At 41.6% G+C, this 20,545-nt stretch overlaps 1 protein-coding gene across 1 annotated transcript in view; it reads left to right on the top strand.

Moving 5' to 3' along the window:
• The window catches only part of GNL1 (G protein nucleolar 1 (putative)), a 35,798-nt gene extending 15,325 nt beyond the window's left edge, over window positions 1-20,473 (top strand). Inside the window, exons 5-12 of the mRNA XM_082262508.1 lie at window positions 127-198; window positions 3,363-3,570; window positions 6,834-6,929; window positions 7,748-7,945; window positions 10,707-10,885; window positions 12,010-12,160; window positions 12,250-12,390; window positions 19,694-20,473. Coding sequence (XP_082118634.1) covers window positions 127-198; window positions 3,363-3,570; window positions 6,834-6,929; window positions 7,748-7,945; window positions 10,707-10,885; window positions 12,010-12,160; window positions 12,250-12,390; window positions 19,694-19,968 — 1,320 coding nt within the window. The 3' untranslated portion in view covers window positions 19,969-20,473. The remainder of the gene's footprint in view (window positions 1-126; window positions 199-3,362; window positions 3,571-6,833; window positions 6,930-7,747; window positions 7,946-10,706; window positions 10,886-12,009; window positions 12,161-12,249; window positions 12,391-19,693) is intronic.
• Window positions 20,474-20,545: the final 72 nt, after the last annotated feature.

Raw genomic sequence — 20,545 nt, forward strand, 5'->3', positions numbered from 1 at the left:
ATTTTGTGTGTTTGGGTTTGGTCAGTCTGTTTTTAAATTGTGAGAAAACAAACAATACAACAGTCAAAGCCTATTGAAAAAATAATCCAATAATCCTATGCCTTTTTCTATTGTATTTGTCCTTAGACCTGGCGCCAGCTCTGGAGAGTTCTAGAGATGTCAGACATTGTCCTGCTGATTACAGACATCCGGCACCCGGTTGGTATTGTGTGTCACTGTCTCTTATTGTGTCTGCTTTGCAGCATTTGCTTTATAGGCAGACTTGTCATTAGATGTTCTACCGACTGATGCTGTATGGCACAACACAAGTGGTTGTCCTCTGATGGTATGCATTCATTTGTTTAAAAGGTCGTTTTTGTAGTCAAATCATTCATACACAAACCCACAGCCAGTTAATCTAGGCCTGAAAAAAGCAATATGTTTTTTCATACATTTTTATATTGCGTTTAGGAGTGAAAAAATAAAGTAGATCACATTTTTAAAATTTCCAACTTCAATTCATTGGCCTAAAGTTGTGCAAGGATTGAATCAAAACCAGATGTGCTTGTTGTCACACAAGGCGATTTTCCATCGCTGTTCAGCATTCAACAGGGTTGTTTACTCCTTCTTAATAAGAACAAGAATGAAAAGTGTTAAAGGCTAAGTTCACTTGTAAAAAAATTAAAAAATAAATGCACATTTTTGCAGGCAAAAAAAGTGCATTTATTTATTTTTATTTTTTTTATGGGTCCTGCAGAGCGTTTCTCCCGTAGTCAGCAGATCACGGGTGCAATGCCAGGCTCCTGCAGAATCTCTGTAAAGCTCTCTGGCCATACCTCCCATACAGGAAGACGGTTACTGAAAAGCAGGAAGATCAATAAACTACGAGAGCTCTCACCAGAGCCTTTGCAGTTGATTGGGAACTACATGCCGTATGCCGCAAGGGAAGACAGTAGTTGTAGTTCATTCACAGATTCCTATGAATCAATGACACAGCCGTTAGGGCAAAACAAAGAAGAGGGTTTGGGACTTTATATGAGGCAACACATAGACATGTGCCTCCATCCCTATTAGTATCTCTTAACTCTCTTGTCTCTCAAGCAGGCAACCTTGACAGTTTTTTATGGCCCCTGAGATGTGTATTGAGAGGTTAAGAGATCCGCCATGCCGCTAAGAGTTGTGGATTGTATGAACTGAAAGGAGGGGGAGAGAGGAAAAGGTCACTTTGTTTATGCCCTGCACACTTATGCCCGACATTTGGCCCATGTGTATGCCAGCCGGTCCGACAGAAGTCAGTCTTCTGTTGGCCGTGCATGCTGGAAAACCAGCAGCCGACTGGTTCTGGATCAGCGCTCTCAGCCCATTGTAGAGAGCTCTGATCGAAGTGTTCTGGTGGGGGAAGGGGCCGTCGTCTTGTCAGAACACAAGAGCTCAGCGGGGGAGATTGCTGTACTTGCGTTGGATTGTTAGTACAGCGGCTCTGACTCGAGCTGACAAAATGGGAAAAAATGAATAGTCTTTGCTGTCTGACGGTAAGTCTTGGGAACCCTATAAATACTGGTTTAAAAAGTTTTTTTTTTTTTTTCTCTATCTTTCATTGACGGACCTTACCTTACTAGGTCCTTACTCCTGACCAGGCAGATTAAAACTGACATCCTATGCAGGAAAAGAGCGGGTCTTCGTAGTGAAAGTAAACTGTGGCTTTCAGTGCGACTTGTCCCTCATTATAGAGGGAAGTCGCACTGAAGTCGGCTCAAAAGTAGCGCAACTGAAATCGCGGCAGTGAAAACGGGCCCGATTGAAACAAATGGCTTTTGACTTGCTGTGCGACTTGACATGTGTCAAGTCGCACTAGTGGACACCAGCCCTAAGGGTCCTTTAAAACCGGCTTTCCGCCCCGGCGGACTCTCTTTTGCTCAGCGGGGATCGATCGAAACATAACAAAAAAATAAAAAATCTAATTTGTTCATAATTTTAGGCCAATTTGTATTCTGCTACATATTTTTGGTAAAAAAATCCCAATAAGCGTATTTTGATTGGTTTGCGCAAAAGTTATCACGGGAAAGATTTATGTAATTTTTATTTATTTTTTACTAGTAATGGCGGTGATCAGCGATTTTTAGCGGCATTCCGGCGGACAGATCGGACCCCTAAATGACATTTTTGACTCTTTTTTGGGGGGGATCAATGACATTACTACAGTAATCAGTGCTAAAAATATCCACTGTCACTGTAATCATGACACTGGCAGGGAAGGGGTTAACTTAGGGGCACTCAAAGGGTTTAGTGTGAGCCTAGGGGAGTGATTCTAACTGTATGGAGGAGGGGCTTGTGAAATGAACACAGAGACCTGTGTTCCTATATAGAAGGATCACAGGCGCTCTGTGATCATTCCAGGGAGAAGAACAGTCTGCTGTGTTTACAACATCAGACCGTTGTTCTCTCTCAGCGGGGAGCCATCGCGGGTGCCCAGTGGCGATTGCGGCCGTCGGTCCATTGGATTGGCATCCCTAGGAGTGCTCCCGCGAACCGCCATACAGATATGAGGGTCAGCCTTCCACACTTTTGGGGGTATCAGTGACATTACTACAGTAATCAGTGCTAAAAATATGCACTGTTAGGCCTCATGCACATTGGACATTATCAAAACGTCAGTAGAAAGCTGTAAAAGGCGTTTTTCAGCTTTTTTTGCAGTAGCGTTTTTTAGCTTTTTTTCAGCTGTAGCATTTTTTAGCTTTTTTTTAGCAAAATTATACTCCCACAAAAGCTTATGGCTCAAATACGTTGATAAAAGCCGCGTTTTTTAGGTTTTATCAAAGTTAGAGCGTTTTTACAGCTGAAAAACACCTCCTAAAACCCTCTAGTTCTGGGGTTTTTTTTACAGCCAGAAAACGCGCCTGCCAAAAAAAGTTGGTAACAGCCTGTGTGTGGTGGACTGCCAATAGGCGTAGCTAGAACTTTTTTTTCCTGCCTAGTGTCCTACTCCTGTAGGGGGCAGTATAACCTACTGATATGGATCAGAGGACTGAGTCAGTCAATGAACTTAAGAGAAAAGGATTTTACGGTAAGTCAAAAATCCAGTTTTCACGTGACCAGTGAAAACAGAGCCTGATGACGAAAAAAGTATGTATGTATACAGGCAAGCATCTCCCCTTAAAAATAAAAAATAGGGTGCAGACAAATGGATTGAAGCACCATGTGCACTATGAACACATTCAACAGAGATGTTCCAACAAGTGATCATCACCCAAGGGTAACCGTAAATGTCCAATCTTTAGCCTTGCGTTGGATAGAGAGCTGGATCAGAGGAGGTGTTCTTTAGTAAAGCTCTTTTATAAGAAAATACAAGGTATTCAGAGTAACAATCCATGTCTCTTTTCTAGGTGCTGCATTTCTCTCCAGCTCTGTATGACTATGTGACTGTAGACCTTGAAAGAGCTATAATCCTCGTTCTCAATAAGACGGATCTGGCCCCTCCATCGCTGGTGGTGGCCTGGAAACATTATTTTCAGGAGATGTTCCCCCATGTTCATGTCGTTTGTTTCACCTCCTACCCAAGACATCCAGAGGAAGAGCAGGACCCCTCCGCAGGTATCTAACAGTTGATGTCACCTATTCTGTCATTGGTTTCATCATTCCCCTCCTTTTCTTGGCATATCAGTTATTAGTAATGGCCTCTAGTATCCATTTTATTTGTATGATACATAGTTATCTTTTTGCTAGGCATATGCTATGCTGTTTGGCTTTTTCTTACTCATATGATACTTTTATTGTTTTGTACGCTGACTTGGTTTCTTTGGTATATATTTTTTCAGACCGAGTGTTTCTCAAGTGATCCTAGGACCCTGTCTTTCTATGGTATCGGCATGTTAAAGAGACACGCTCTCTTTATCCATTCAGGGTCAAGAGAATGTGTCTGCAATTGACCACCCTGGCTTGAGCACTGTCATGTGGTGGTCACATGCTCCCTCATACCTGTAAGCCCCATTCCATTAGAGCAACAGAGCTATGGCTTGTACTGCCAAGTACTCAGGACTCGTTCCCACCAGATGTTATCATGCACTTTCCAGTTCGGGCTATCCAACCAATTCCTTTAAATAAAAGTACTGCATGCTGCATTTTGGATGCATTCACTTGCAATTTGCCAAGCAAGTCACCATGCCCACAGTTGGCAGCACGTGTCAAAGAAATTCATCTTACCGCTTCTGTTCTGAAATTATTGAGCCCTTTAGCTTAATGTCCAGAAAATATAGTGCCCAAATGAGAAGGATAAACTTTTTTTATTTAACAACTATCCTGTACCTGTAGGCAAGTATTATACCTCAGGGCAGGGCCGCTGATAGGGCAGTACAACCAGCCCTGTTGTACCGGGCCCGGGCTCTATCAGTCCAGCAGGGGGGCCCGGGCAGCTTTACAGTTGTTTCTCCTAAATAAATAAAAAGTTTTTTTATAAACCATACCTTCTTCAATTTGTTTGTTTTTTTGTTGAGGGTAATTTCCTGGGCCCCTAGGGTTAACATTAGGGGCCCAGGAGATGTCAGCACTGAGAAGAGGAGGGACTTCTTTTCCTTTTTCGGGGCGCAGGCAGACAAGCTTATGTGCTGCCATATAGTTCCGGTCACGGCCATCCACTGCCTAGGTTTTCACTGGCGGAGTGATATTTTTCTACACTGCTCCCTCAGTAAGTTCCACGGACAGAGGAAGAGACTGATGTGAGGTGGGCTGGAGGCTGAGAGGGCACTGCAGGCTTAATCCGATGGCTGGGGGAGGTGCACAGCCTCACACACTGACACTGACTACCAAGGAAGGAAGGTACACTCCCCGACTCTCCACTGTGTGCTTACCATCATTATGACGATCAGATCACAGCAGCTGCTCTGTCACAGTGTCACATTGCTGTTGGGTGCTGATTTTGTTAACTTTATGGCTGCACTGTGTTGCAGATTGTAAGACAGTACAGCCATAACAGAATCAGCAACCAACAGTGACACTGTGACAGAGGAACAGAGCAGCTGCTGTGCTCTGATCATTAGAATGATGGTAATCATAACCATGAGATGCTTGCTTACATTTCTGTTTGGAGGGCAGTAAATGGCTGAGCTGTGTTTTTAAGACCTCCAACAACTCCCCATAAGAATTATTTGCCCAAGCTTTCCACTTAGATCCACCAGTCAATTTTTTTGTGCAGACCTCTATGTAGGTCTACAGAAATCCACATACACCACACAGTGGATAGGGGTGGACTGGTGATGGCTCTATGAATGGACAGATATAAATGGAAATGTGTCCATTTACATCAGGCTATGTTTAATCTGTCATGTTTAGGTCTGGAAAAATAGATAAGGACTGCTGTCTGTTTACATCCACCTAAATCTGGATATGTCCAGTTTCCGAAAAAAAAAAATGGAAAAGGAGTTCACCCTTGTCTATTTTTCCAGACCTAAACATGACAGATTAAATATAGCCTGATGTAAATGGACACATTTCCATTTATATCTGTCCATTCATAGAGCCATCACCAGTCCACCCCTATCCACTGTGTGGTATACGTGGGCATAGACTGAACTAGCACAGAGGTTTTAACACTGCCATCTATGCCGAGAAGCTCCAGTTCAGCAGGGAATCCACTCATGGATCCCTTGCTAAGCAGATGTTTCAAAGAGCCTTTATGCTGAAAAGGTAGCCGGATGGAAAGTACATATGTCACAACTGCAAAGCTTTTTGCACAGCAAAAATTGTCCCCATTGGACCACCCACCATGTTGCCTACTGGCCACGATCCTATTCAACTGTTATCAGGATTTTGAAGTGGTTAACAGGTGCTGAAGAGGTGATACAATGCCTCCTCCCACCAGCCAAATGCTCTCTGAAGAGAGATCTGAATGCAGATCACTCTTCAAAGAGCAATGCTAGTGTGAAATAGCTCATAAAGATTTTAAATAATTATAATTGCATGCTTCAGCTGATTTAAAGGCATCATAGATGTACTTTAAGGCTTCAAGGATAAGTTCACCTTTTAAAAAAAATAATAAATGCACATTTTTTTGCAGTTAAAAAAATGTGCATTTATTTTTTTTTCTTTTGGAGCCTGTAAAGCATTGCACCAGCAATCAGCAGATCCCTGGTGCCATGTAGGTCTTCTTCAGATCGTCAGTATATCTGTGTGCCTGTACATCCCGTATGGGCTTGCAGATACACTGACAGGAAAAAATCAAAGAAATACCACGGTGCTCCACAGCACCATTGTAGTTCTTTGAGAACTACAATGGCGGGGGGAGAGGCGGCTGCAGGATTTGGAACATGTTACATGTTCCACACAAAATCGGGTGGTTAGGGTCAACCTATGCTTTAAAGAAAATCTACAGTATGCCTTAAAGTCATCGGCAGCATTCTCATTAAAAAGGGATGATCTCAGGTGTCTTTGAACACTAGTCTAATCAAATTTATAACAGGCAGGAGAAAAATAAATATCACTTGAGGACCAAGGCTGCATTTTGTTGAGGTGGGTGGGGTCAGGGTGGGGCCCGCTGAGGTGGGCGGGGTCGGGGTGGGGCCCGCTGAGGTGGGCGGGTCGGGGGGCCCGCTTAGGTAGGCTGTACGGGGCCCCGTGATTTCTAACAGCGGCCCTGCCTCAGGGTCTACTGTGTCCACCAGTGAACTCTTCAAGAAACTTATTGTCATGCTTTCTTTTTGACTGTCAATCTTTCTGCTTTGTACCTGCTACGCCATTGATTGGTTTCCTTTTTTCTTTGTTGGTGGGGTTTTTTTTTTTTTTTTTTTTTTTTTTTTTTTTTTTTGCTACTAGTCTCATGGTCCTATGTACTTACCTGATCTCCACCCTTTCCCTCCTGCCAGTGTTTAAGAAGCGTAGAAAGAAACGACGAGGTTGGAATGTAGCTTTGGGCCCCAATCAATTGTTGCAAGCTTGTGAGGTCATCACAGCTGGAAAAGGTAAGGCATGACATATATGAAGGCCCATTTACCTATATGATCACCGGACTATCACACTTATTAAATGGTCAAAAGAATATGGACATCCTTCAAAATTGAGTTAAGGTATTTCAAGTAAAGGGTACAGTTACTATTACAGTGTAGAGTCATAGTCAATTGTGCGCTTCCAGCAAGGCACTTTTCTGTTCCAGCATGACTGTGCGCAAGGCCAACTCCATAAAGACATGGTTTTGTGCGTTTGATGTGTATAGGAACTTTCGTGGGCCTGCAGAGCGCCTTGACCTCAACCATGCTAAACACAGGAATGAATTGGAAAACTTTTATTACAAGGAAGATCTTCTCGGCTGACATTACCTGACCTCCCAAACCCTAGTTTGGCTGAATAAGCACACATTTCCAGAAACCTACTCAGTCCTTGTGAAAAGCCCTTCCAGAAGAGGGAGGATGTTGTAGCCACAAAGGGGGAGCCAACTCTATATTAATGGCCATAGTTTTGGAATTGGATGCCCAGCAAACTCCCAATGGCTGTGATGGTCAGGGTTCCTTTATTAAAAAAAAAAAAAGAAACAAAACAATATATGTATGTAAAAGTCAGTATTTCCAACTTGCGTACTTGTCCCAGGTCGCTGGCTCAGTTGCTGGCTGAGCAAGGATGGGGATGGCCCTTTCAGTCAGCAATGGCAGCTACCATATTTGTATCTTTTCAGGTTTACTTTAAATTTATTGGAACGTTATTATTGCCATTGTTTGATGTCCCCTAATATACAAAACAATACAGTGATTTTGTTCTAACTCCCTTTTACCATCTTCCTATTTAGTTGATCTTTCTAGCTGGAGAGAGAAGATTGAGAGAGACACTGCAGCACTGTGCCGTCCTGGTAGCAAAAATGAAGACCGAGAGTACAAGGAATCTGATGATGGCGATGCTGTTCTGGTCCAGCAGGTCACTGATGCAGAGTTAGGAGCCCCCAGCACAGAGCGCTACAAGGATGGCGTATTGAGCATCGGCTGTGTAGGTACGATATAACTGCCTGCCTGCACGTGGATGCATGAAACACCTTTGCATCCTGTGTGAGCAAAGAAGGCCCTTCGTACAGATGTATACTTCAGTAAGCACTTGAGAACGAGGCCTAATTTTGCAAAACAAGTGTACACCCATTATACGTACGTATGCTTCACTACACTCGTGTGCATGAGGCTTTAACGCTCAACTCTGGGATAAGTAAATATTGTCTAGAAACAAGAGGCATGTGTATTCTTACTCGACTTGTGTATTTTTTTTTTTTTTTTTTCTTATATCTGAGCAGTATTACAGCATGAAACTTTGCCTTTGTGCAGGAGCTTCCTGTGTAAAACATTGGTCACTGAAGCTCTTTGTCCTTGTGCAAACCAATGAGCATCCAGGTTTTTTTGTCAAAACTTAATTGAACAAGCTAGAAGTTCAATGTCTACCATGCACAGCTGCACCAGATTTTGCACTCTCCAGTTTTAGAAAATCAGCCCCTAAGTGTGAGATACAGGCCATGGGACTGCTCAGTATTTTATATTTGCTTTACATGGGATTTTATTTGTATTTTTTATTTTGTAGCAGAGTTGTTTTTTAAACTGCTATATGGTTATTTTCATACATGTTACAATTTTTGGTGGAAAATTCCATCAAAAATGTAATCTCTAGTGGAATTTTAAACAGCCATATCAATCTGTCCGGAGGGGCTTTCCAATACACTGATGTCTCACCATTTCCATGCACATGTACACACACAATAGGACCAGTGCATGAAATGCTTTTCGAATGAAAACTGAGCACCGTGAGAGAATCCACACATACAATACTCTTGCCAGGAATCAAACAGTGCTGCAAAGAATGAATTAAATAAATCTATTTGGTCATAAACCTATTCTTAGGAAATTCTCAGTGTTTTATGCCTGTAAGACCTTAACCCTCAAATAGAAGTTAAAAGCGTTATGTCTTGGCAAAAAAGAAAAAAAATATGCAGTACGTCTCGGCAATATATGCACATTTTATAATGTTTAAAGTACAGGCATATACCTGTTGATTCTGGCAGAAATCCAATGAGTTTCCAACTTTCTTTCTTTAGTGAGCTGACAATGTGGCTTCTGCTGCACTGAAATCCCAAGTCAGGCCTGCTCTGTTCTCCTATGGTGAACTACAGAACACCCCATGCTGAAGAAATGAGGAGGGGGTGTTTTGTTGTGGTCTAACAGAAGATAACTGAGCAGAATTCACAACATTGCTTGGGATTATATTGCAGCACATGCACTGTCAACTCAGGAACTTTTGAGTACACTGGATTTCTGGCAGATCAACAGGTATTTCTGTACTTGCAGAAAAAATAGGGGGAAGTGTGCATGTATAGCAGAGATGTACTAAATGTTGTGGATTTTTGTTTTTTCCCCCAGACATACACTTAACAGTAGAAAAAACATTTCTTGAACAAAATGGCATAAATTAGTAACTCCTGATATTATTTTTCGGTGCCCAGCAAGGCTTGTGTTTTCCCAAATCCAAAAAGTCCTGTGCTTTGTATGATGGGTTTTAAATTGAATGGCGCTGCAATGCTTCACACTGTTCCATACGTTAACAAGAAGGGGTGTGGGAGTTGGATAGGTTTAAAGCATTGCTGGATCGTTTTAAACCCTCATCCCTTTAGCTAGTTAAAAGCATATATATGGACAGAATCCCCCAGATTGGGACTATAACGGGTAACGACACAGGAAGGTATAGAAAAAAAGATAATTTATTTATGATGAACACAATATATATATATATATATATATATATATATATATATATACAGTAATTGGCAAAAGGGCCATAAATGTTACACAATTGCACAATTTTGAGAAAAACGTTAAAAATTTTGGCGACTCTTTATGTTGTTAGACCCAATGATAATCTAGACATGGGGGAACCTGCAGTATGGTTTTGAAGACCCTACGCGTTTCAATGACACTCTTCTTCAGGGGTCTCTTTAGACCTTGGTCCCAATTGACTGTTTATAACTATTTTACTGTTCTACAAAGATAGAAACAAAATTGTTAATTTTATATCATGGTACAAATTCTGATTATATATCATTTATTTTCATTATATATTGTTCAACATATTTCACCATACACATACCATGTCTTTTTTGTCATTCGATCTGCAAAGAGTCGTCTTTAAAAACTTGATCGTTTTGGCGTTCTCCAGGATCACATGCTAGGAGATATGCACGGGGGTTATACTGGAGATTCAAATCACTCCTACTCAATCCAAAGGGGAAGAGAGAAATGGGTGAATCAATACTGGATTAGGAGCAAATAATAAGTTGGACGACTTTCCCATGCCTTACAACAACACGTTGTTGGATTATTATTTTTATACAGGATTTGTATAGTGGCAGTTACAATAACAATGTAATGCAAGCGGAATCAGAGAGCCCTGCTTAATGGGGTCCACTGATATAAAAGGTATTAAGTGTGGGTAGGGCTGTGAGCTGATAAAGTAAAAGGCAGGATAGGCCTTTCAAATAGGTGGGTTTTCAAAGATCACCTAAAGGTGGATAGAGTATGAGATAGTCGCACAGCTTGGGTTAAGGGGTCCAGAGGATGGGAGAGTCTCTGGTGAAGTCGTGGAGGCAAGCATGGGAGGGGGTGGTGAAGAAGCTAGAGTGCAGGAGGTCTTGGCAGGAGTGAAGAGAACGGTTTAAATAGAAGCATCCCTATTCTCATTCATTGTTGTGTGTTTGTTTTTTTTTCTGATCCCATTCACAGGATTCCCAAATGTAGGGAAGTCATCATTAATCAATGGTCTTGTGGGCAGGAAGATTGTCAGTGTTTCTCGGACCCCTGGTCACACCAAATACTTCCAGACCTATTTCCTGACGCCCACAGTACGCCTGTGCGACTGCCCTGGCCTCATCTTCCCATCACTGATAGATAGGCAACAGCAGGTAAGTCCCTGTGCCAGGAAATATGCAGGTACTCCTTTACCTGCTCTTCCAGCATCCTCTAATTGCGTGTGATTTATCATAATATACAGACTTTACAAACGAGATGCTGTGAGCAGTTTAGTTTTCCAGTCTTTTTAACTAAAAACAACTCTTTAACAAATTTATTGTGTTAGACAAAGCATGCTGATCTGTTAATTATATGACTGCAGCATATCCTGCCTCCCCTGTCAGCTATTCAACATAATGCCATGATAATGGTACTGGCTCATCTAATGGGTAGCTGAAAAAATGACTGCTGAAGTTCTGCTTCTTTAGTAGTCCTTCCAACCTGCTGAATGAGTAGTAGCAGGTCAGCGAGGTCCACTCTGTGCGCTCCTCTGTTGTACATATATTAAAGTATAACTAAAGGCAAAATTTTAGTTTTTTTTTTTTTTTTTTTTTTTTTTTTAGTTTTGGTTAGAGAGGAGAGGGATTATAACCCCTATCAGTTTTTTTTTTTTTGCTGTCTGTGTCCCCGGTAGGTAGAGTCACCCTCTCGATTTGTCCTGTTAATCAATATCATTGACAGTCGAAGTAAAGAAAATCCCATATTTTGGGTTGTCGTCAGAAAAGTATTAGAGGGGAAATCCTCCAATGGGGACACAAGTTCTGGTGACCTGAGGTCCCTAAGGGATTCTCTTAATTTTCATGGATTTTCTCTCACTCCCTGTTTGGCCATGGGACAGGAAGCGAAGGGAAATTTCCAAAACGGGACACAGATGACAAAAAAAAAAAAAACCTGACCGGGGTTATAAGCCTCACTTACGCTGTTCAAAATTAACAAAAAAAGTTTTGCCTATAGTTTTACTTTAAGGAGATAACAGCACTGTATAAATATGATTGCTCTGCAGTACGGATCAGTGTGAGGACATTTGCGATAAAGGGTGTGGCTGATCCTATGCCAGCACAGAGCACTGGAGTCAGAGCGCAGAAAGTCGCATTTTCATTGAGAAAAAGGGGTATGTAAGGCATTTCCATTTAAAAACCCTTCACAAATTATATGCAAGGGTGTAGGTCTATAAATAAATATACAAGTATGAGACTTCAAAGGAGCTTTAATTTAAATTTTGCTGTGACTCCCACAGCTACTTGCTGGTATATACCCCATTGCACAAATTCAAGAACCTTATACCTCCGTGGGGTACCTGTCTTGCCGAATACCTGTGCCCAGACTCCTCAAGCTGACTCAACCAGAAGGAGGCGAGAAGGGTTGGACAGCATGGAACATCTGTGATGGTAAGAGGCTAATTATTGGTTTGCATGTTCACCTTGTAGACCTGCATTAGAATGTGATTTGCTCTTATCCTTCCCCCTTCTGTGCACAGCCTGGGCTGAAAAACGTGGATATAAGACTGCAAAAGCCGCACGCAATGATGCCTACCGAGCTGCCAACAGTTTGCTTCGCCTTGCCGTGGACGGACGACTTTGTTTATGCATGAGGCCTCCAGGCTACTCCTGTCACAAAGGTATTTTAAGAATTGCTTTCTGTTTTTAGCAAAAAAAAAGTTACTTATTTACAGTTAGTTTTCTAGTTAGTCCCCCTGGGAAGCCTGACAAATACCTGTTGAGCCTGCCAGCGAAGTACACCTAATGCAGCTTTCTGTGATGGTGTGGCTACAGTGCTGCACTTTTCTTGAATTAGGGAGAACGGTCCCCGCTAGAAGCACAAACCTCGTCAAATCAGAAAGAGCTCATGGCAGTACAAAAAGCCTTAGGTCATTTTAGATAGACATAAAGGGAAGCAATCTGCAGATTCAATCCGAGAACATAGCAACGGTGGCGTATCTCAACAAACAGGGAGGTACACGGAGTTGGGGATTGCAGTTCATAGCCAAGAAAGTATTCTCTTGGGCCGAGATGAATCTTGCCTCCATTTCAGCTATTCATCTGAATGGGACTCAGAATGTCTTAGCAGGCCACCTCAGCCACTACCAGGTGTGTCGGGAAAATTGGTCCCGCAACCCAAAGGGCTTTGCAGAAGTTGCGGCCAAATAGGGTTTACCAGAAGTGGACCTCTATGCAGCTCAAACAAACAGCAAAACAAGAGGTTTTTTTCCCTGAACCAATGGGATCAATCCCTGGAGATCTACGCCTTTGCGAACCCCTGGTCTTTCACGCCTACAGGCCTTAACCTCAAAACCTCCAATAACTTTGCCTTTGAGACAGGACCTGTTGACTCAGGGTCTGGTATCCCATCCGCACATCACGTCCCTGAAACTGACAGCTTGGTATCTGAAGAGCAGATACTAAGTTCCCAAGGATTCTCCGATAAGGCGGTGAAGACCTTGATCAATTGTCGAGGCTCTGAGAAAGATGCATTGCCTCAAAACACGTTAGCCTACATCCTAGACAAAGACTGAGGACTCCCAACATTGTGGACGTTATTAGTTGTATCTGATCTGCTGGTTTACATCACCTGTTTGTGAGTAGACATCTTTTAATCTTTTATAAATAAAAAGCCTTACTGAGGATAATGCGCTAGGCTGGTGCGCCCTTCTTTTGTGTTTTGTGTTTACAGTGTTATGTCGACCACCCCGGTCGTAGACGGCAGCAAGGTCTAGCCATTGGGGATGCCAAGTATGAGTCCCGTGACAGAAGTAGTCTGAGTCCTGATTCTGAGCGCAGGAGAGAGGTGCTAAGCATCGCAAATTTATTTTGGATCAATTGTCGAAAGCCTGTCACAAGAGCAATATATTCCAAAGTGTGGAGGAGATTTAACTCTTGGCTGGCTGAAAATCATAGACCATCCCCGGATGTACTGTCTATTCTGGAATTTTTTTCAAGAGGGCGTTGATAAGAGACTTTGAAAGTGCAGGCTGCTGCCATCTGTATTTTTCTCCAGTATTCCCTTTGGGAAAATCCCATTATAGCTAGGTTCTTCAAGGCAATCGCCCGGGCTAAACCTATAGTTGTCAGAACATGTCCGACTTCGAACCTATCCCTGGTCCTTCAAGCCTTGGTAACAGTTCCTTTTCGAACCCTTGAAGGATTTAACAGAAAAACTACTCACTCTGAAAGCTGCATTCCTGATTGCAGTGACGTCAGCTCGAAGAGTCAGTCACTTGCAGGCCCTCTCAATTAGGGAGCCTTTTCTTATGATTTTTGAGGATAGAATAGTGTTAAAAACCGATCCAAGGTTTTTACCTAAGGTAGCTACTTCCTTCCATAGAACACAGGATATTGTACTACCTACCTTTTTGTAGTTCTCCAAAAAATGACAAAGAGAAGAATTTTAGTTTTTTGGATGTTGGAAGAGCTCTTCTGCCTTACCTATATTTGACTAAATCCTTTAGGAAGTGTGATACCTTATTTGTACTTTTTCTGGCACACATTGGGGTAATAGAGCTTCTAAAGCCACCATAGCTAGGTGGATAAAGCAGGCTATTACAGAAGCTTATTATGCAAAAGATGTTGCTCCACTGTTTATTAACGCACATTCAACAAGGACCTTGTCCACGTCTTGGGCCGAAAGGGCTGGTGCCTCACCAGAACAAATCTAAGGCAGCTACCTGGTGTAACTTTTCGACCTTTGTTAGACATTATCGCCTGGACCTCCTCTCTTCTCAGGAACAGGCATTTGGTCGAAAGGTGCTCCAGGCAGTAGTCCCTCCCTAGACTGGTAAGTTTCTGGCTCATCGTCTCATGGGCTGTCCTGAAAGACTACTTGAGAAAAGCTGAGTTAGACTTACCGGTAACTCCTTTTCTGAGAGACTTCCAGGACAGCCGGATTCCCACCCGGTGTTGTCTTGTACTATATATATAATATATATATATATATATATATATATATAATATATGTGTGTGTATGTATGTATGTATGTATGTATGTATGTATGTATATATATATAATATATAATGTGTGTATGCAGGGCTTTTTTTTCCTCTCAGAAAACAGGTGCAGGAACTCAACTGCGATCCCCACACACACCCAAACCACATCAAATACTGGTTTGGTCAAATTTCACTAAGAGTAGGAGGGTCTTTAAGGAGCAATAAATACCAGGAGTGCATTACGTACAGAGTTCAGGGGTGCGCTGTATACAGTTAAGCCTTCTTCCACAGCTGCTAACCTCTGCATCCGCCATCCACGTCTCACCTTCACCCCTCTTCAGGTTTGACCTCTGCATGCAACCCCCCCCCTCCACTGCCTCTATCCCCCCCCCCCCACCCCCCACCTCAAAAGGTCCACCATCTTCCACATGTTTTACTATTGTTGTTGTATTAAGCTGCTCTAGTACCTCCCTGCACACTGGAGGTGGCTGCACCTTTTTCACTTGCAGGGAGATCATCCAGTGAGTGCACTGCACCCGGGGCACCTACATCTCCCTTGTCCCCATCCTGCACTAAGTGGGAGCCGCTCAGGAGATCAGATCTGTGGGAGCCATTGGGAGACAAGCTGTCACTTGTAAACACAAAAGCCGAACTTCTATGTGTACAAGTAATAGTGTGAGCAGAAAGCAGAGGACCTGAACCAGAGGTGGTGGAACTGAGTTTCACCAAGTTCCAACTGAAAAAAAGGTGTGTGTGTGTTTACAGGAATGTCCTTCGGTTCTCGAATACTTGCAGCAATGAGACTTGCAGCAGCTGGAGGGCCACAGGTTGAGCACCCATTGTGATCAGATATCAGATACTGAGAAGTCCATACTCGTGTAAAGCTGCAATAAGATATGGAGTGTATCCACAGAATAGCTTCACACGTATTGTGGTATCTAACCACTTCTTCAGAAGCTGTCTAGCTGCATATATATATATATATATATATATATATATATATAAATTATTATTTTTATTTTTTTTTGAGGGGTGGATCTCATACCGAAACCTTTAGCTGTACTTTAATGGGTATATCACTCTCTCACACACTATAAAGTGTATTTAAACCCAAAGTTTTATTATTTTACCACTTAACAGTCCTTAGGTGTGGTTGCATCTGTTTTTTATTTATTTTTTAAAGGCTTTTTTCCCTGTAGTGTCACCATGTTTGCCACCCAGGCTTGACTACATGTCTTCCTTTGTTTATCTCCATTATGTGGTGGATTGATGGGATCTTGCCAGGAATGCAGGAAACTGCATGCTGGCAAGATCGAAAGGTTTTTATCTGTACTGTCTGAAAAGTTTCTTATCTTGAGAAAAGAAAACGAATGCAACCACCAGAGTTACAGTAAGTAATGGTAAACTGCAATATATTACATTTTTGTTTTTAGGTTTAGATATGCTTTTAGTACAATTTTTTTTTTTTTTTTTGCTGATTATAAAATGTGTACGTAAAGTGTATCTTAAATGCAGCTTACCGAACCTGGGAACCCTGGGCTGAGTATATGAAAATATCTATATAAACTACAGGCATACCCCACTTTTAAGTACACAATGGGACCAGAGCATGTATGTAAAACGAAAATGTACTTAAAGTGAAGCAATACCTTTTTTCATTTCCTAGGCAAGCTGGCTGGCCACAAATAGGATATGTTGTAGTCCTGGGTCCCCTGTATCCCTGTCACTTATGGTTTGGTATCCCTGTCACTTATGGTTTGGGAGTAGTGCCATGTCAAGCTGACCAAGATGTCCCATAGACGCCAATGTTAAAAACTGGGAGTAATGCCATGCCAAGCTGACCAGGCTGTGTCCGTACTCGCGAGTGTACGTAAAGTGAGTGTACTTAAAACGGGGTATGCCTGTAAAGATTCAATACGAATTCATCCTTCTCCTAACTATGTAAACAATGCACTGCATTGTAGGTTTCCATCTTTTTTACTTTCCTCCTCTCTTTATTCCTACCCTTTCTCTTCCCTCCCTACTCTCTTTTGACCCAACTTGTTTCCCTTTTTTTTTTTATTTTTTCCTTTCCTGCATGTATAGGACTTTGTCGGCTCTCTTTGACAAACCAGAATGATTAGCCAAACTGGAAATCAAGTAGGTCTCCTTCCAACCCAACCTCAAGTCATCACTCCCCCCACTCTCCGGAGGAGCCCCAATTACCCCAAATGGGTTGAATTATTCTCTATGCCTATGGGGAGAATACAAAGTAGGGGGTGGACTGGCTACAATTTATTGCTCTGGCAGGGCCGACTACTAGTTTCCCCACTACAACATCGTTCTGGTCTGTCGTTTTTGGCTCAATAACGATTTAATGTTTAACTTTGTTCTTAAGCAATTACTCTTTTTGTCATTTTCTTGTTAACCTAACACTTTGTTTACAAACCTTGGAGTTGGGTGGAGCCCTCCTTTACACGACAGAGCATGCTCCTAGCGGGGGTGTCCGGAGTTGAAGGGCTTGTCCTCACCAATTTACAGCAAATCATAACCAGACTATTGGTATAACGCTAAGCGAAATGTTTGATTTTGTATTTGTGGTTATATCCAAACTACTTTGTATTTTGTTATAGTGTTAAGCAAATTAATCCAAAAGTGTACAGTTTTTTTCAATTTTGCATGTTGAGATTCTCATGAAGACAATAAAAACGAAAGAAATTTAAAATGCAGATTACCAACTCTTGGATGTAATAGCTGCATTTTTTTTTTTTTTTTTCAGGCAGGCTAAGAACATTTTCAGAAAGTACAGAAATACCTGTTTTTCTTGCCAGAAATCAGCGTCCTTGTCACTTTTCTGTGAGCTGATCTGGAAGCAAAGACTTCCAGCCCAGTGTTTTGTCCCACACACCAGTGTTAATTTCGTCAACTAAAACCGACTAAAACGGTTTCGTCGACTAAATTAACACAATTTTAGTCGACTAAAATGAAAACAATTCAGATGACTAAAATATGACAAAAACTAAAATGGCATTTTAGTCCTAAGACTAAATTACGACTAAAACTAAAATGGCATTTTAGTCAAGACTATAACTAAAACTAAATCGAAATTTGCTGCCAAAATTAGCACTGGTGCATGCTCAAAGCTTAATACCATAAATAATAACATATTTGATTTTTCACTCCAGGACCAGCAGTAGTATATAATGAGTTTGGAAATTGTAGAGAAATGCTTAAATAATGCATTACAAATTACAATTGAACTACACCCATTCGATTATAGATGACTAAAATGTAGGACGTTTTAGTCGACTAAATACGACTAAAACTAAAACACTTGCAGAAGACTAAAATGGGACTAAAACTAAAATGCCATTTTAGTCCTAAGACTAAAACTAAATTGAAATTTGCTGCCAAAATTAACACTGCCACACACAACAACGTCTATTTCTTTACTAGTTCCGCACAAATTGAAATAAAATCAAAAATGTTGGCTGCGCCTATCAGTGTGCAATCCAAACCAGTTCCACACGAACGGAACAAGGATTTCCTCTGCAGGGTATGCACACTGCAAATAGGCACCACATAGAAAAATGGCTGCTGCCACTAACGTATAAATCCAGGGTTGTGAATGTAGATACAGGCTGCAAAATTTCTGCCGCCTTTCATAAGTTGCACTGTGCAGGAGCATTATCCTGCAGGTTTTGAATTATTGGCTTTCACAGAATAAACTGAGAAGGCCCAGTTATGTTAACTTCACATAGATGTGCATACCTGAGGCTTGGATGTAAGGGATTTTTTTTTCTTTTTTACTGATTGGGTGTGGTGTTTTTGTTTTATTCAGGGATAGGGCTTGCTTGCTAATATGCAGTCACTGTGCTGCTTGCTTACTGTTCTGCTTACTCCAGAATAAGCTACACCTGAGGATCTGCAGTGCAAGGTCCTCTCTGCTTCATTCATTCTGTGAACCTGTGCTTTCTGTACCTTTCCTTCTTGATAATCACTCCACCAATTTATTAGGGGGGCAGCGCTGACATGAGAAAGCAAAGTCGTGCTCTTTGAAATTGCTGCCTCCACACAGACACGGTACAGAAAATAGCATATTAAACCAGTAATGTAGAGAACATCAACTGCAGCAAATTCTATAGGCAATACAGGTGACTAGTCCTTTGTCCTGTGCTTGTCTTTTGCAGGTGCAGATTCCTAAGTTCACGTCCTTTTTTAACTATTTTGTACATTCGATACTTATTTCATAATTTTTTATTTTTATATAAAGGCTTGTTTCTCCAATGTTGATTAACCGCAGCCTCTGTTTAGGACACAGCTTAACCCTCCTCTTATGTTAGGGTCAGAACCAACCCGTTTTCAGGATTTGAATGTCTATAAGTATCACATAAATTTGTTTATTGCATCAAGATTTTTTTACTTTGTCAGGAACCTCTATTTAAACAATGTAATAGAAAAATAATCCTTTTCACTAAATTATAAAATACTGTGGTGAAAATTAAGACGTTCATGGTGTTAGGGTCAATTCTGACCCAGTTATAATATAGGATTTTAGGACACTAATAAGTGCCAAAACTGAAATCATAAACACTCTCTCTGCTTAGTAACACTGACAGCCAATCCCCTCTCAACCCTGTGAGCTGTAGTTAGGGAGGGGCCTATCTCTTTTCCTGCTTGTCTGCTTCTCTAAATAAAGTAAAGAAACCTAGGACAAATACATTTTAGAGTTGCTGACTTTATTTTACCATTTTTTCAATTTGAAAATGAGAGGTATGCTATCAAAAGAAAGGTCTAAGGGGTCACACCAAAAATATTAAAACCAACCTTTTCAAGGATAAAGAAGCCTAACAAGGTAACCAAGAGGTAAGAAACAAATTTGATGATAAATAATTATTCAGAGGGTATTTTATGGCTGATTTTAAAACACGGGTCAAAACCGACCCTAACATCATGGATAGTAACGGAATTCTAACATAAGAGGAGGGTTAAATATTTCATTTTTGTCCCTCCTTACAGAGGCATGGGAGCAGCACCCAGATACACTGGAAATGATCAGTCATATGCAAGCCCGGGGCCACCCTGACAATCGATCCTCCTCCGGGGGCGAGGAAGAGGAAGAGATCTCCAGCTCAGGGGAGGAGGAAGAAGAGCGAGACCGAGACGCAGATGAGGAGGAGGATGCAGAAGAGGATCAGGAAGGAACCACCTCTCAGTCTCAAGCCAAAAAAATTGTCAAAGCAAAAAGCACAGATGTCAACCCTTACGCCCTTCTTGGGGAAGATGAGTGTTAAGTTTTGGATGTGAATTTTTAACCTGGCTAAGCTTCAGAAAGAGGGCAGACTGTTGGCTTTTGGTTTTAAAGCGTCCCAGTGCTTAACTGTCTGAATCTGTCTCTACCTAGGACACCTAGCAGACAGTTTTTCAAAATCTGATAGCGTTTGCTCAGTTATTGCTATTTGCACTCCAAACTTACACAAAGGTTGGTGACATTGATTAAAGTTTTTTTTTTTTTTTTGTATTTTGAGGGGTTTGAGATGTTGCATTCCTCACATTTTGGTTTGTCAATCTCTTCCATTTATTTTTTGGCCAAATGTCAGGGTTTACCTAATAGCCAGGGCTGTATTTACCACAACTATGCCTAGAGCCACAGTATGTCTAAATACAAGCCTGCTCTCACCATATGGGTTTGCAGTGATGGATAACTAAATCGGGGCTTGTTTGCACTGGGTATGCTTTTTCCTGCATAGTTCAAATGCACGTATCTGAGACAATCCTATGGTTTCAGTGGGGCATGTTCACACCCCCACAGCAACGTCTGTTGAAAGGGGTTTTCTTACTGCATTTTCTGCACGCCAGTCTGCCTTTTCC

Source organism: Pelophylax lessonae, assembly GCF_965119305.1.
Source record: "Pelophylax lessonae genome assembly, chromosome: 7".
Taxonomy (NCBI): Eukaryota; Metazoa; Chordata; class Amphibia; order Anura; family Ranidae; genus Pelophylax; species Pelophylax lessonae.